This window comes from Pseudopipra pipra, chromosome 2 (assembly GCF_036250125.1).
Source record: "Pseudopipra pipra isolate bDixPip1 chromosome 2, bDixPip1.hap1, whole genome shotgun sequence".
Lineage (NCBI taxonomy): Eukaryota > Metazoa > Chordata > Aves > Passeriformes > Pipridae > Pseudopipra > Pseudopipra pipra.
The window spans coordinates 5,342,145-5,358,403 of NC_087550.1; the positions used below are offsets into that span (position 1 = coordinate 5,342,145).

The 16,259-nt window shown below is 38.5% G+C and overlaps 1 protein-coding gene across 6 annotated transcripts in view; it reads right to left on the reverse strand.

Moving 5' to 3' along the window:
* Nucleotides 1-16,259, reverse strand: part of EPHA6 (EPH receptor A6) — a 446,467-nt gene that overhangs the window by 55,960 nt on the left and 374,248 nt on the right. For all 6 annotated transcript variants that reach the window (XM_064643664.1, XM_064643659.1, XM_064643655.1 and 3 more), the window contains 2 exons: nt 13,726-13,787; nt 2,373-2,582 (listed from right to left, as the gene is read on the reverse strand). In XM_064643664.1, coding sequence (XP_064499734.1) covers nt 2,373-2,582; nt 13,726-13,787 — 272 coding nt within the window. The remainder of the gene's footprint in view (nt 1-2,372; nt 2,583-13,725; nt 13,788-16,259) is intronic.

Here is a 16,259-nt window from a genome sequence, read left to right on the forward strand (position 1 = left end):
GTTTTGCTGTTTGACTTCCTGCTGAGCATTCCTACAGAGAACATCTACTGGGCTTGCTCAAGGGGGGCAAGAGCCAGGGGATGGAGCATATGGGAGGTGAGAGCATCCCACAGCAAACTTGGCTATGCCCAGCTCATCCAGAATGAGTGTAACATGGAACAGGGAATGCAGCAGTCAGTCTGCCCCGAGGAACGAGGGGAGGACATTTCCCAAGGAACAGAGGTGACAGAATAGAATTGGGCAGACTCAGCCACAGTGACTGAAACAATCCGGGTGTGAAGACCCACTTGTGAGGGCAGGGGAAGCTGGAGTTGAAGGAATGAGTGATTTAAAATGCTATTAATTTCCATTATACCTGACTGCGTTGCTTTGAATTCTTCATATTTACAAAGATTTTTATCCATATCAGGATGACACAGCATTTTCCCACCTTAGTTTCAAAGCTTGTTTATCTTTGAGGAATTCAGGTCGAAACAGATTCACCTTAAATGTCTGACACAGGGTAAGCACTTCATCAAAGCCTGTCCTGTGTTTCAAGGAAGTCCTTCAACACAGATACATCACCATGAAATATTCCTTTTTCTTTTTTTTTTTTTCCCCAGCAAAACATTTCCTTATTAAAAGCAGCTCCAGCTATGATGAACAAGGCAGGCTCTAACTAATCTGAAAAACTAATTGTTCTGTATTGGTATCCAGCAGAAAATTACAGGATAAAAAAATAGCTGAAGGCCTCCCGTTGTCATTTGGTATTTTTTCTGAACCTAACTGGGAGAGAGACTGCTTGGCCACTTCCAGGGCCTTCCACCAGCTGGGCTGATTAGCCCAGGATCAGTGTAACTTCCCTTGCCTGTCACTGGGGGCACTTGCTGCCAGCTGAGCACACTCACACGGACAATTAGCAAGGCTCAGTCAACATGTGATAGCTTGTTAAGCTGCAGTAATGTTTATTTTTCCTTTCAAGCCTCACACTAAGAAGCAGTGTGAAGCAAAAGAGTTTTCGAGAAATAAATGAAGGAAATCTGTGCTGTAAAATAAAAACCAGGATCTTCTTTTTCCCCCCAGCTTGCATATGGATCCTGATAGAAAACCTTGCAGAGACTTCTGAGTGAAGACTAGTCAGCTTGCAGTTCTGTATAGAACATCTTCTAAGAAGTGGAAGTAACAGTAAAATTATCAGAACACTTCTATCTTTGGCCTAAACTAAAAATAAATATATACTATGCATATATAAATATATAGGATCTATAATCCCCTTACAATATCTATGTTGAATTCAGTAGATACACCAGAGTACTTATTCCAATACAGTTAAATTAGATGAGTTCCTTATTTTGGCCATACATCACTTTTTAAAGTGAAATAGAAAAAAAAGGATGAAATACATTATTTAATACTCATTTATCATCTCTTATTAGAATTCTGTCATTGTGCCCTACTATGGGAACATACAAATTCTGTGCATTTTTGTGAGAGTACTAATGAGAGTACTATTTCAGAGTACTCTGACTCCGAAATAGTTTTAGTTTCAGTGATAGATATGAAAGTTACTTGAAATCAGCTTATAATTAGCCAAAATTATTAATGTTGTGATAATAACTGTAACAGGATTGTAACTAAACGTTTTGGTATGGCAAAAAAATGATGCATCAGAGCTTGTCATTTTATTGGCAACAACCAACACACTCCTTTCCTTACTTTCTTCATACTGCAGGTACAGTTTTGGGGTTTTATCTAAGTCAAAACTGAACAAGCTTCTTCATGTTCAAGAATTTTTTACTTCAGTGGACACAAACAGAAAAAACTTTCCCCTAAAAAAATCCCACCCAAACCCCATTTTCCATTATAACAATTTAATTGCATCACATAAGGAATTTAAGTATTAATGAACTGAGAGTTAAACCATCCAAGAAAGGTCCTGCTAGAAGGTAAGCTGAAGTGAAATAAAATGAAAATTTTCATTTATGAATGCAAGCCTTAACACCAAGCTTCCAACAGTGAAACTGGTGAGACTTTCTCCTCCTCCATCCCTCTCTTTTAGAAACATCTCTTTGTAGATGAACACAAACTAACAGAAGAGGTAACAATGTGGGGGAAAAAACCCTCCACAGCCAATAAAACCCAACCCAAGAAGAAGGAAAAAGGTCCCCCTCTTATACTTGCATATTTGCTTAAAAATAAATGTTTGCCGAAGTTTATGAGCCAAAAATCAAACCAAATTCCCCTCAGCACTGCCAACGTGTTTATTGAATCACATGACTGGGAACGGAGCCAAGCCACCTCAAACTGCTGTTCCTGTGGCATAAACAAACCTGAAACTGGAATAAAAGGGGCACGAGGCACTCAGCTGTTCAAATTAGATAAGGCAAACTCACACTTGTCGTGTAAGCAGCTTCAGGGTCATCCTCCAGCACTCGTGACAGACCAAAATCGGAGACTTTGCACATGAGGTTGCTGTTGACCAGGATGTTCCGTGCTGCCAGGTCCCGGTGCACGTACCCCATGTCTGAGAGGTACTTCATGCCAGAGGCAATCCCCCTCAGCATTCCGACCAGCTGGATGACTGTGAAGTGGCCGTCGTGCTTCTGCAAGGAAAGGTGCAAGTTCAAAGAACACATTCATTTCATTCTAGCGATGTTAACTACAGCTCTTATTTAAAACACATTTGTAACCCAGCCAGCCAACATGCTTGTTTTTTCAAGTATTTGACTTGGTCTGCAGTGCATGCCATCTCATCTCCCATTGTGCAGTTTATCCCCATTTTCTTCCATATTTTCACACATTCCAATCTTCCTGCTGACAAAATTTAACATCTTTTATAATAGGTTACTAAGAACACCTTCCCCAAACACTGTTTTTTAGTACAAGAATGAGAAAGCACACAAAAATCCTCTCTTCATCTTTTACTCTCTGGCCTCAGGAAACAAAGAACCCTCTTTTTATTATCTCAGCCTTGATTGTCTACATTGAGGTACTGCTGCTACCCCACTTTTTTTTGCTTTTTTTGGGGAAGGTTTCTTTGTTTAAAAAAAAAAATCCCACAACAGCCTGGAAAAAGTCTGGAGCTTTATCTCATGTTTGTTCTGCACCTAACACCATATAATCTCTGAATACTAGATTAAAAAGGAGATTTGGGCTGAAATTCAGGGGTTATTCCAAAGCTTTTCCAAAGTCTTCCTGGAAGAAAGCCCTTAAGCACAGCCCCATGAATGCAGTAAGCTGCTTGACTCCTATTAGTGTTGAACATGTAAGTAAGAGTTGTGTCATTAACCACACTTGTCCAGCTGGTCAGTCTTTCTGGGCCTCAGTTTCCCCATCTGCAGCATTAAAGTTAACATTTCTTTATGTCCTACATCAGACAGCTCATGAATTATGTAGCAGTGGGAACCAAGTGAGTACATGTATAGAAATGTGATTATGGGTTCTTTGCCTTTTTTAGGTCTGCCCTGTCTAGCATTTACAGCAGACTGCTTACAGGATTATTTTTGTGACCTCAGCTGGCAGACATTTAGCTTCTCATGGATTATTCAGTGAGCCAGGCTTTTATGTTAGGAGGAACAGCCAAACAAAACCAAATAACTCTCTCCTGCAAGCAAGTTAACTTTTAATTTTCTCCTCCAGCACCTTTAGCATTGGGCAACAGAGAAGTAGCAATGTTCTGATCAGCATTCAGGACACTTCTACTGTTTAGCTGGTACATTTAAGCAAGATGATTTTTTGTAGGGGAGAGGCTTACAGTAAGTTCAGTAAATTAATTAGATTCACCAAAGCAATGGGCTGAACTGTATAGATATGCTTAGCTTTATCCCTGGTCAGCAAAGTATTTCAGCATTTCCATAATGATTCAATGGTTTGAGGCCTGTATTCAACTCATCAGGATATAAATATTTAAAGAATAAATAAAAGAAATCCATAAAGAAAATGGTAAAAGGAAAATACCAACACATTTTGTCAGCTAGAAGACCTCACAGGCTCAAGACACAACTGTGATAACCAGACATTTTACAGAAGGCCATCCCCTCTTGTGAGCCTATGACATTCCTTATCACAGGACCCTACCACGAGAATAAGGGTTATTTCAGAGTCCAAAATATACCAGTGACAGATATGTTAAATAAAAACATTACATCTAGCAATTAAGATAATATTCTTAAATACTTTAAGCCTCTTCGATAAAGGAAGGAAATGGACTTTATCCAATGCTTTATGTAATGAGGCCACACAGGATTTGGGGTTTGCTTTTCATTTAATACTTCTAAATGTTCAATTGATTTAAAAATTATGAAGCTGGCTGCCAACAGTTAATACTCTTCACACCGTGTATGGATAGCTCTTTTTTAGCTAACTGTAAAATTAGGATTTGGAACAAAGTGCTAGCACCTGACTTTTGCAAAATGATGAATCAAGTCCCTCCCACCTCCACAACAAAACACCAAACAAAACCAGCCCCCAAACCTCTAGATTTCACCTCCTGCTTATCTTTCTTAACAGCTCCATTCTTTCAACAAACCTCAGATTCATCTGCAACACCTCCCTTAACCTTTTGTCCTCTCACATCACAAGCACTCCTTCCTTCCTTTTTTAATTTCTGCTCTTTCAAACCTAGACCATGCTTGATTAATTTTTCATAAAACATAACCTTTTTCTGCTCTTTCCAATTCTCAGTATTTGCCTTACCAGTATAGCAGTAATGCCTGAGTTTAAAACAATCTCATGCTTTTGCCATTCTCTCCCTCCTTTCAAATTTCTTTCGGCTTCTGCCTTGACAAAAAAAGTTCAAACTTATTATCTTCACCTTTGAAGAAATGACAGACCTGCTAACATACAACTTGCAATTTTATTCTGTCCTCCTTCTCCCTCTGCATATTTCTCCAAATCCTCTACTGCATCTGTTTTCCTTATGCTTGGTTTTATATTGTTTCACTGCCAGCCTTACCATCGGAACAACTACATTTTTCCCACCAGCAAAACAGTCTTCTCTCTCAAGTCTCTTTTTAATCACTTCTGCATCTGTTTCCATGCCAGTTGTGTCCCCACACAATCTATAAACTGTTACCCTTCAATATATCCAAATATCTGATCTGGATACAGACTGTGGCCATACCTAACCCTTGGAAAATTCAACTAGTTTGATAAAATTATTGCAGATATGAATCTGGCCCCGTATCTTCAGCATGTGTAAATCCCCAGGTACAATCCTTTGGCAACTTTCATTTGCTTGTTGTTTAGGGACATAAAACACTCATCTGAACGATAGGGTGGTTTTTACTCAGGGCTTTATTCTGATTCCCATAGCTTAGATTTGAAATATGCTTCTGATAGGATTCCCACTGGGCTCTTAAGGGCGTTAATCAATACTGGCAGCCATTCAGACCTCAGTGGACTCACCACATTTATCCTATCATTCCATTAAATTTTAATCAGGCTTTAATGGCTTTACTAAATAAACTTTTCTCAACAGCTGAGTATAGATGCAACGTCTGAATAGTTGCCACTGCATTTATGCAGCAGTGCAAATGCCCTGAAAAAAAGCATTTTCATTCAGCTACAGTTGGCTTTTGAAAACCTTACGTAAGTGAAATATTCTCCTCCTGTTACAGACCTTTCAAGAGCACTGACATATAATGGGGCTGGTCAGTTCCTGCAGGGCAGGAAGGATGATATCCAAAGTTTCTCTCATTCCTTTTTACCTTCTAGTTTCCAGCTCCAGCGTGCACTAGTTCAATGCTTTTCTACAAGCCCACGGAAATTTTCTTCTAGAGAAGTTTTTTTTTCTCTTTTACTCTTCAGTAACCTTTTGAAGGCTTGGTCACTGGATTTTTCTGTATTGTTTCTAGACTTCCATCTATTCTAAAGTCCACTTTTTTATTTGACATAATTCAGAGCACTTTTATGTGCTTATGCTCTAAGAAATGTGCAGGATTTGCTATAGGTCTAAATATTTTACTGCAGATTATTTACACCTTATTTTACATGGAGAATAGCATTGAAAATGATGTGTCTGTGACTAACTTAGATCATACTCACCAGTGGCAGATCCTACTGGTCACAGTGTGAAAGATGTAGTTTTTGTATGCATTTCTTGTTACTGTTCTACCATGCAAAGAAAATTGTAAGATTTTATCAGCTTAAATCTTCCAAAATTCAAGTTGCAACCTGGTATTGCTAGGCAGTATAACCCATGTTTCATGCTATCACGTGTAACACAGACAGGTTTATATTATTGGCATGGAATGAGGTCAACTGATAATTCCTTCTTTAGTCAACAGTTAACAGAGTTCCATGCAGATTTAATTAATTATTATTAATAGGTTTTATTAATTCAATTAAATATAGTTACTCTAGTTCATTTTAATTGCTAATGAGTGATCTTAATTGACTCTTCAACCATTAAAAATACGGGAAATCTTTATATTATTCAAAATATTTGCATGATGAACCCCTTCCAAGGTTTATTATGAGATGCAAAAACTGCCCTCTATTTTGGACAGCGCAGCAGTAGTAGCCTTGGGGTCCTGCTTTCCTCACTCAGCTACAGCAACAAGGAAGGGATGTCCTGGAATAATCAAGTGTCTCTGCCCACACTGGTGCACTGGAATACAGCTGACACAGAGTCACAGAGGTGGAAGGGACTTTGAACAGAGAATAAATCATCTCTTCACTCTGTGTCATTCCTGACATGCTTTTCTAACCTGCACTTAAAGACTATCAGGGCCATTAGTTCTTATCCTATACCATATCTTGAATAAGATGCCTCCCTTGAGCAGGGGCTTTGACTGGCACAGATTGCAATTCCTCTTTGCAACTCTTTCATATGCCCATGAAGACTAAATATCTCTCTTGCCCTTTCCTTTGGGCTTCACACTGGGTCAGTCCACACATCTCATCTTCTTGGCAACTATTCTTTTTGATTTTGTTGTGGACTCTTTGTCCACCTCCTCCAGACATTTCCTGAAGAACTAAGGTCCAAACAAGAGAGTACTCTGAGCCCTCATCAATGTAGAGGGAGAGAAAAATTTACTTCACAGATCTTGCAGGGGATACTCTTCTTTCTAGTTTCCAGGGTGCCATTTGCATTTGTCACAGCAATGCAAATGCCCCTGACCTACTGCAAATTCCAGAGTAATTTCTTTCAGCAGACTTCTGTCTGAACACTTATTCTCTGTTCTCTACTCTAGAGCTGATTATTCCAGCCATGGTGGAGTATTGTGCCATTGTCCTTACTTATTTCTAGTTAGTTTTAAGCTAATTAGTTACTAAATTATATCTTAAAATTGTTGTGGTGGTTTTAAATTCTAGCTCTATCCTGCTGTCTGCCTTAATTCCTACTCATCTTTGTATTGCCTGAAAATTTCAAAGTTTAGTTGGAGTCTCAGGATCCAGAAGTTTAATAAAAATATGGGGAAACACAGGCTGCAGAACAGCCCCACCCCATATTTCTTTCCATCCAAATTCCATTCCCTCAATACAGAATGTTGCCAATACAGTGTCCACCAGCAGAAGTTTCATGAAGACCATATTTCTCCAGCTTCTCATCAGGATTTCATGGGAGAGTTTTCCAGCCTTACTGAAGTCAAGGTTTAGGAGATCAGCTGTCTCTCCCATCCTCACAAAGCCTGCACCCTGTTACAAAAGGAAACCAGACTGTTTGATGGAATTAGTTCTTGACAAATCCATGTTGGCTCATACTTATCTCCCTGTTATCTCTAAGGTGCTTATAAATACTTTTCTGATAATTTGTTCCAAAAATCTTTCAGCAGTTGACATTAAGCTGACTGGCCTGTAATTTCTTGGCTTCTCTTTTCCCTTCTTTTAAAAGACATTAATGACACCAGCTCTGTTCTGATCCTCTGCTTTCTTATGTATTCTTGGCAAATTCACAAGGAGCACACTGAAAGAGTTCACATTACCTATAAAATTATTTTACCTTCAAATACAAAACAGTTTTTAATAAACTTCTTGTTGCTTGGTAGTAAGAATATCCACAATATTTAATGCCTAAGTAAAAACATCTACATATTTAAAATAGGTATTTATGAATGAAATTCTCATAGCAGTATCAGAAATACTGTTTTCTACCTCCCTTTATCAGGATAAAACATTGCTTGAGAACAAATATTGGCTCTGTAGCATCAGCAACAGCTTCTCAGGGTAATCTTAGATCACACGTTGCTTACAATTTCACTGTTAAGGTAATGCATTATTTCAAATTTACTTTCTAATTGCTCAATCTGATTTTGGTTCAGGAAAAAAAAGAATTATATCAGCAGTTTCCAGTGCAGGTTTTCTTCTTTACAGTCACTTTTGAAAGCAAAGTGCCCTCTTTTTCCTGCCAGGAAGGAATGTGCCTCCAATAAATAAAACTGCACACGAATGCTGAGTGTGAAGGCAGAAGAAGGAATATTAGTTATGAGCCCTAATGTTGCTGCCTCTCTGAATGCAGATAAATAATAACAGGAACCATTAAAGTTAGGGAAAGCCATCTGGCTTCTTTTCCCCAAAGCGGACTCTGTCCAGTGAGGCCATTTTAGATGGATATACAACATGCACTTTACAACATCGTTTTGTGGAACTTGCTAAAAGTCTTAATTTTTCTCTTTTCTTCCTTCCCCCAAACTTGCTAAATGGAAGTGTCTGCTGTAGCAGCTAAACTGTAGTTGAAAAGAAGGTGAGCCTGATAGCAAAACTGCTCTGAGAATAACTTCATAATGATTACTGCAAGAAACAGCAATATATCATAATATTTTCTCCATCTAGTAACACTTATCTTAGCCTTTGCTAGACTTGCCTCGAGGAATTAAAATTTTGGGCTGGATCCCAGCCTTTCATTTGCTGTACACTCTGCTGCAGTTAGTGCTCTCAGGGAACTAAGCACATTTCTTATAAACTCTTTGAAAGAACAAAATACATGATTTTCACCTACTATGCACACCTGTAAATAAGTCTAACTTTTTAACAAGTATTTTAGTTCTCTGAAGTGAATGGAAATGTGTCAGTCACAAGTTTTCAGGCGGGAAAAGGAGCTTTACGGTGGCAAACAGTAACAATGAAGAAGGCAGGACAACCCTGTGATTACACCAGGTAAATTACACCTTTCTCCTCCAGCTCTGAGATTCCCAAAACTGGGCCAGATTGGAGCATCTTTCAAACCTAAACATCTGTCTATTCAGCGAAAATGCTGCAGAACCTGAGGACCTTTCTTTCCCACACCGATCCCTGGAGAGTGAATTCCAGGTGAGGTGAGCAAGTACAGTGCAGTGGATAGGCCTGATGGATTATTTTAATGTCAGGCTGCCACAGAACCTGCTGCAATACCACGAGTTCTCATCTGATTAATATTGCTGTGGCCCTGGTTCTTACCTCACTGCATGACTATTGTCAGCACAGCTTGGACACTGAGCAGCGACAAAGCACTGACAGTTTCTGGTGGTCTTCAGCTGCAGAAAAATACTGAAAGAAGTTCAGTATCCTGGTGATAGGGGTTTTTTTTGTCCATTTTACGTGATGCTATGTAACCAGCCACAAACATCCCCAAAAGGCAGTTTCTAGATGTGTTCTTTTTCTGTGGTTTAAAATCTGTGCCCACACTTCGTGATGCACAAGGAGGGTGAGTGCAGACCAGAGGCAACATAAAGCCCTCCAAATGTCCTTCTTGGCAACTGAACTCAACAAGCAGTAGCCCCCTCAGGCACACAAGCCACCTGGCCTCCTACTCACCCTGTTCTTGTCCATGAGTGGCTAAATCCGATTATTTTAGCCAAGAATGGCCCTTTAAATAGAGCTGTGAAAACAGCAGATGATATTTAACTCATAATAGAGTAAACTCTGTGAGCCATAGATTTAGAGAGTGGGCTAAGTGGGGGATGATGTGTCAGGGTGAAAAGAAAAACCTCAGGGAAAGGGCTTTTGTAGGAATTATTGCAATCATCTGACAGGGCAAGGCTGAGGAAAATGTTGTGGTTCCAGCACAAACAGAGAGGGAGTGAAACTGGGATTTGGACCTGGGTTCTATTACTGGATCACCCTCTGAAGGTGATCTGCATAGGTTTCAGTCCAACGTAGCACTCATCACCATTTCTCCTCCACAAAAAGAGACTGCATTTGTGTCATGTATGAAGACTGCAAGATCACCAAGCAGTGGTTCAAACCCCATGTGATTTACCTCATCATGGCCATGCTCAGAGGACAGACAACTCCAACAAACAGCAGTGGCAAACTGCCAAAATGCTCACTATAAAGGTTTTGTGGGTTTTTTTTTTTTTTGTTTTTTTTTTTTTTTTGTTTGTTTGACTACTCCTATCCTAATTACTAACCACATCTTTCTATCAATACAGATAGCTGCCCTTTCAACCCTCCTTGTCTTTATTACTCTCCTCATGTTCTTGCAGAGTGATTGCTAAAATCTTCATGACACAGGCAGGTGAATAAAATGTGTCCCATCCAAAGTCTGTGTGTGAAACTGGTAACAAGAAATTGTACCTGGATCTCCTCAATTTCCCAGTATTAGCCACTTTCTTTCCAAGCATAGATTACTTCTATCTGGCAGCTGTTGGAGTAATATTGAAAGAGGAGTGAGGTTCTAGCCCCTGAGGAAATACTAAGCTGGAAGCCCACATCCTTTTTCAGAGAAATCTCTCTGAGTGTTACCAGAAATGAACCCACATGAACCTTATTTCTGGTCAAAGAACCATTTTATTGATAGAAAATTTCAGGTGTACTTTTGTGGGATGATTAACTCACAAGCCTCAATCTTATATTTTTAGGGAAAAAAAAAAAAAAGAAAAGATAACTGAGTTTCAACTTTTGGAAATGAGTTTTATATAATTGTAAAAATAAGGCAGCATTTCCGAGTTAAAATTTGGTGTCAAGTGTCTTCAGCAATTTAGGATGTCTGCTGATGCACAATCACTGTAATTAATTGCCATCATCTTACAGAATTGGTTCTAAGTAGCTGATGCCTTTCCACTAAGAATATATCTGAAGCATCTTCATATTGCAAATCCGTGCCAATTTTTTTTCACCCAAAAGCTGAAAGTTAGCAGCCAGCATACAGCTATTTTGTGAGGTGGGGAAGACATAATTTAGCTGAGCTTGCTGTTAAATTCATACTAATAGCAGAAAGTAGGTACTGCTATCTGTAAAACAGGGAATTAAAAGCTATTAAAGTTTCAGCAGTTAGGGATCAAGGTGGGGAGGGAGGCTTTACTTGGACCTTGTGATTCATGGTGCAACCTGGACTGTCATGAAAGCAAATATCCCACGAAGGCTGTGAGGAGGGGGATGGCAAATGGAGTTCTTATGGAACATCCTGGCATGGTTCATCGCAGAATCTCACTCTGAATTTGTAAGACTGATCCATTTTTGCAGGCTTTTGGAGGAAGGCAGAGGGATGTGCCAGTGAATTTTTGCAGGTTGTGGTATGTGGGGAAATATTTCTTCTGGTGAGAAACAGATTGTTTTCGCCCTCTGTGTAAAAACACTGCACTATTACAAGTGATCCTTTAAATAATAAGAAAGATAGACTATCTTATAAGCCCTTCCAAATCTCACAACATTTGTTATATTCACTGAATGCTTTTCATTAGGATTGCTAAAGATAAAGCCTTTCCGTTTCTTTGTATCTTCACAAAAGCTTTTAAAAGTGTGTACTTATATCTGCAGGACACAACTATTATTAATGAAGCAGCTGGATTTCTTTTTAAATAGGTTACTTCGCAGCCATTTGCTCTGCTAATTGCTAACAGAAATGATGACATATCTACAGTGCTTTGGGATGTTGAATACTATCTAAAGTACATTTTAAAAGCATTTTAGAAGAATAACCCGTATCTGAATTGTGAATTGAAACTGTAAAATAATATACATGGAAAACAGCTGCAGAAATTATTAGCTTACATATCCCCCCAGCAGATTTGCTTCCAAGTATATCCCATGCAATGTGAGAAATATTGCTTCACAGTAACATCATCATTTTGCTGATCTCAGTTTCTGTTAAAGTATCCTAGTAAGTGGTAAGTATTTTGATAAATGGATGCATGTGAAGAAAAACTGGGATATAGATATCACACCAGAGCAGTTCAGAGAAAGGTAATTCTCCTTCATGAATTATTTCAGTACTTGGTTTAATTCACTTTGTGAAATTCTGCACACACACACACACACACACACACACAAATGCACGGGGCAATATTTCAGGCCCAGACAAGTCTTTCTGGGGCACTGCTGAAAAATTAGAGGTCATGGAAGCTGCAGGTACTCAAATCAATGGCAGTCTGTCTGCTGCAGATGGATAGAGAGATGAGTCAGAAAGGCAAGGGGGTTGATTTTTAAAGACTACCCGTTTTGTAAGACATGGATGAGATCAAATGCTCCATAAAAATAACTTGATTTTGAGAAATCAGCAAATTCTCACCAAAAACTGTGGTGCTGGCATGTCTCTGACATCATAACAGATATCTGTTGTGTGTCTTGATAACTAAAAATAAAAAACTGTTTGGGAGAGGCAGTGAAGAGGACAAGAAATGTAAGAGAAAAAACGCTATGCAATAATCAAAACAAAAAGGAAGGGAGAACCAGTGTCTAGAAATAATGGCTCTGATGTACTTTCAGGGTGGTCTCCTCTGTTCCAGATGCTCTTCTCTTGTTTCTACCCCTTTTCTCAACCAGCTGTCAAACAAGTACTGTCTGTATGACTTTCTCTCCCTCTCTCTGGTGTGTCTTCTTCATAAAATGTTGGCTGTTTTCCTCTCCTGCTTATTCACTCTTTTCTCTTACCAATTCCTTCTTCCTGCTCCCAAATCATCCTTCTATCACCACCACTTAGATTTTCACGCAGGTGTTTCCACAGCTCCTTGTTTAAGGTCTCTCCTTTGGAAGACCCTTTCAAACAAATTCACAGACCCACAGGCCCCTGATCCCCTACCCTGAGCTTGCCCACACCCCCAAATTTACCATTCTGCAGGATGGCAATGGCAGGGCAGTGGGCAACTGAGGGCTGGTGTTTACTTTTTATGACAAGTTTGAAATACTTGACTTTAAAATTATTCCCACAAGGTCTTATGACAATGGGTCTCTGGAGCATTTCCAGGGGTTCTGTTAAAAAAAGAGACCACTTTAGGAGAAGTTTAGCTTTAAGGGGAGGTCATCCTTTCCTTCTATTTTTCTAGGAAAAATTAAATATAATTGTGCCAACATATTACTCACATTTTCTGTAGCCCTTCTTTAATGTTTATTAGTGACCTTTGGGGGCTAATTAATACCAGGACATTTAACCCATGAACTGTTTTCTAATTCAATTTGTTAAATGCAAGTAACCATGAATAATTATAAATCAATTACTGAGTGTATTCTACACTGCACCAACCAAAAAAATCATAACAGAGTATTTTTGAAGGTGATTGAGAAAAATGAACCACCTCCATAAGACCAGGCCTTTATCCTTCAATTTATCTTTTCTTTCACAAAAACACTTTTTGAAATACATTTTGCTAAAGTCAGGGTCTACTTTTGTAGAAGAAATCAATTTTATTCCTAAGTTTAAATCTTCTTCTTTCCCAGCCATGCTCTAATATATCACTGTACCTCAGAAATGTACCCTGGGGAGAAAGCTTCTATTCTTCACTAAAAATCCATGAATAACATTATGTAGAAATTAATTTGTGATAAATGATTTAAATCTTAACCTAGAATGGTGTCTTATTCAAATGTCATCAGAAAATGGCACCTCACCCGCAGAAAGGAGTCAAGGGATCCATTCTCCATGTATTCAACTACAATCATTACTGGTCTGCCTGCAAAACAGCAAAGAAACACATTAAGATTATGAACATATTATGGAGCTTTTATAATTTCATTTCTTATGTGCAGATTATTCACAGTACTTAAATATGTTATGTATTTTCAAAATCCCCATTTATACCACAAACACAATAACACAATTCCCTTACTCTCTAAGAATTATTTCCTATCTTTTTGTTTGTTTTTTTTTTTTTTTTTTGATGCTGGATTAGCTGAATGTTCATCATTCACTCCAGTGTATTCTCCCTTAAAAAGGATCAAAGAACAGCCTGCTCTCTCCAAATAACAAATATTTTTGGAATATATTTAAGGCAAAACCCAGATATACATAAGCCATGTCCAAGTAATTACAAACTCAGTGTCACAATTTTCCTCTCAAATTAAAATATCTCACTGACTTAGGACAAAGAAGACAGATAGAAGGGGATGTCACAAAAGAATCTCTCCTAGATTGGGTGTGTGTATTGGGTGTGTATAACCCAGCAAAACTCTGAATTCATCTGTTTGTAAATACACGAAATATACAGAATGTTACTCAAATCAAGATTTTGCTCAACTAGGCTCAGTTTTCCTGTGAACATTTATGAATGAAAATTTACATTTCAAGGGAATAACAAATGGAGCTACTGAGCTTCCAAACAGTGCTCTTGCTTTCCTGTAGGTAATCCTTTGGCACTCCAAGCTTTCCAGAAAATCTTCTGTAAGGTTCTCTAGAGGTCCAGAGGATCTCATTACAGCTTTTATGCTCCTTAGATTCATATCCTTCAACTTATTTGTATCCAACAACTTATTTTCACACTTATTTTTAAATGCAACTATTAATTCTCCTACATTCTCTCACAAAATATTTCCCCCTCCAAAAAAATCTCACCTGTATTTCCTTTTGCTCAGACCCTAAGCAATCCTACGGTTCCAGGGTGGCACCATTTCCAAATTGAAGTAGAATAACACCTTACATTTATTTCCTAAATTGTACTGAAACCTGAAAATAAACTTCTAAGCTGGGTACTGAAGTAAATAGCATTCCACTGTTGCCCTTGAATAAACTACCACTCTAGAACTGTTTGACAGTAAAGAGCCAATCACCCTGCACGCGAGGCTGCAGAGCAACAAGTTTTTTAGAATGAATACAAAGGAGCCATTTTAATACACAAAAACCTAATGTAATGAAGAAGTATGTTAGTCAGATTGGGAAGGAGATAAAAAGTCTTAAAGTTAAAAATCTTAAGATGGCAAATTTTTCTTTCCCTGAGAATGCCCGTCTCTTTGGGGCTTGTGGGAAACCAGGGGTGACACTGTGAGTCTGCCATTTCACTTCCTCCATTCAACACTAGCTGTGCCAATAATTTTCAAATCCAAAAGAAGACTCGTTAATCGCTTTTTTTTCCTCTGCCTCTCAAATTATGTTTGTGTTTTATTTGGATGAGGGGATGAGAAACAAACACAGTGTTCAGGCTGATAAAGCATAGAAGGGCATTTTGATTGTTTCAGTCCAACTGTCCATTGTTATTCAGTTTGTTTCATAGTGAGTGTTTAAAAACTCTCCACAATATATACAATAAGCCACAGCCAGATGTTTCTCCTGAGGTGTTACAGCTAACTTTCAATTTAAAAAATGGAACAATTCATTTCTGTGTTCATCCCAGCAGGTTGACTTGGAGTTCCAGGAACCCCAGTGATGCTCATTCACATACTTCAGTCTAGTCTTTCTGTAGTTCTTCACAATATTTTCTCGTTTCCTCTACTAAAATTTGTGATTATTTTTGTGTTAGGCCTCATGTTTAGGTCCTCAATGAATAGACCAGTGCTTCATAGTGTTGGCACATATTTTTTCCGTGTGAAAATTTCCAGATGCCTTAGCAGTCTTTTTGGATAACCTTTCAGAAGTGTGAAGAATTACCAGCTTCTTTTTATTTTAACTGAATGTTTAGTCTCAGCTGCAGATGAGCACCTGACACCAAACCAGGTGTAAATCAATTACATTCATCTGCATCCATTGGTTATACCCTGGTTTTCCATTATAAGCTTAAACGATACAACACTTTTAAGCTCTTAGAGATCACAGCATTTTAAAAATTTATGTTTTCTTCAGTTTGCTAATGATGACTAGCTGGATAGCCCATTCTCTTTAGTTTCAAGCACATGAATGACATAGATTCCCTTACCTTTATCATTTTCTTATTGTTAAGGAGCTGACACTTCCACATGGAAGGAAGATCCTATAATCTAGAGAAGTAAACCAAGGGCAGCCTGATGGTACAGGATCTTACTATATGCAGAACTCTCTCAAGCAAGTAGTAGTTTCTAAATTGTTGCAGACAATGGCATTTTTCAATAAATAGGGAGGTAAAGCTGGCTTTCAGATGGCATATTTGGCCAGGTATAAGTTAGCCAGAAATTTCTCTTTCTGGATAAATCAAAAACTAGAACACTTTTATGGAAAACTTACATTTGAATGGAATAAC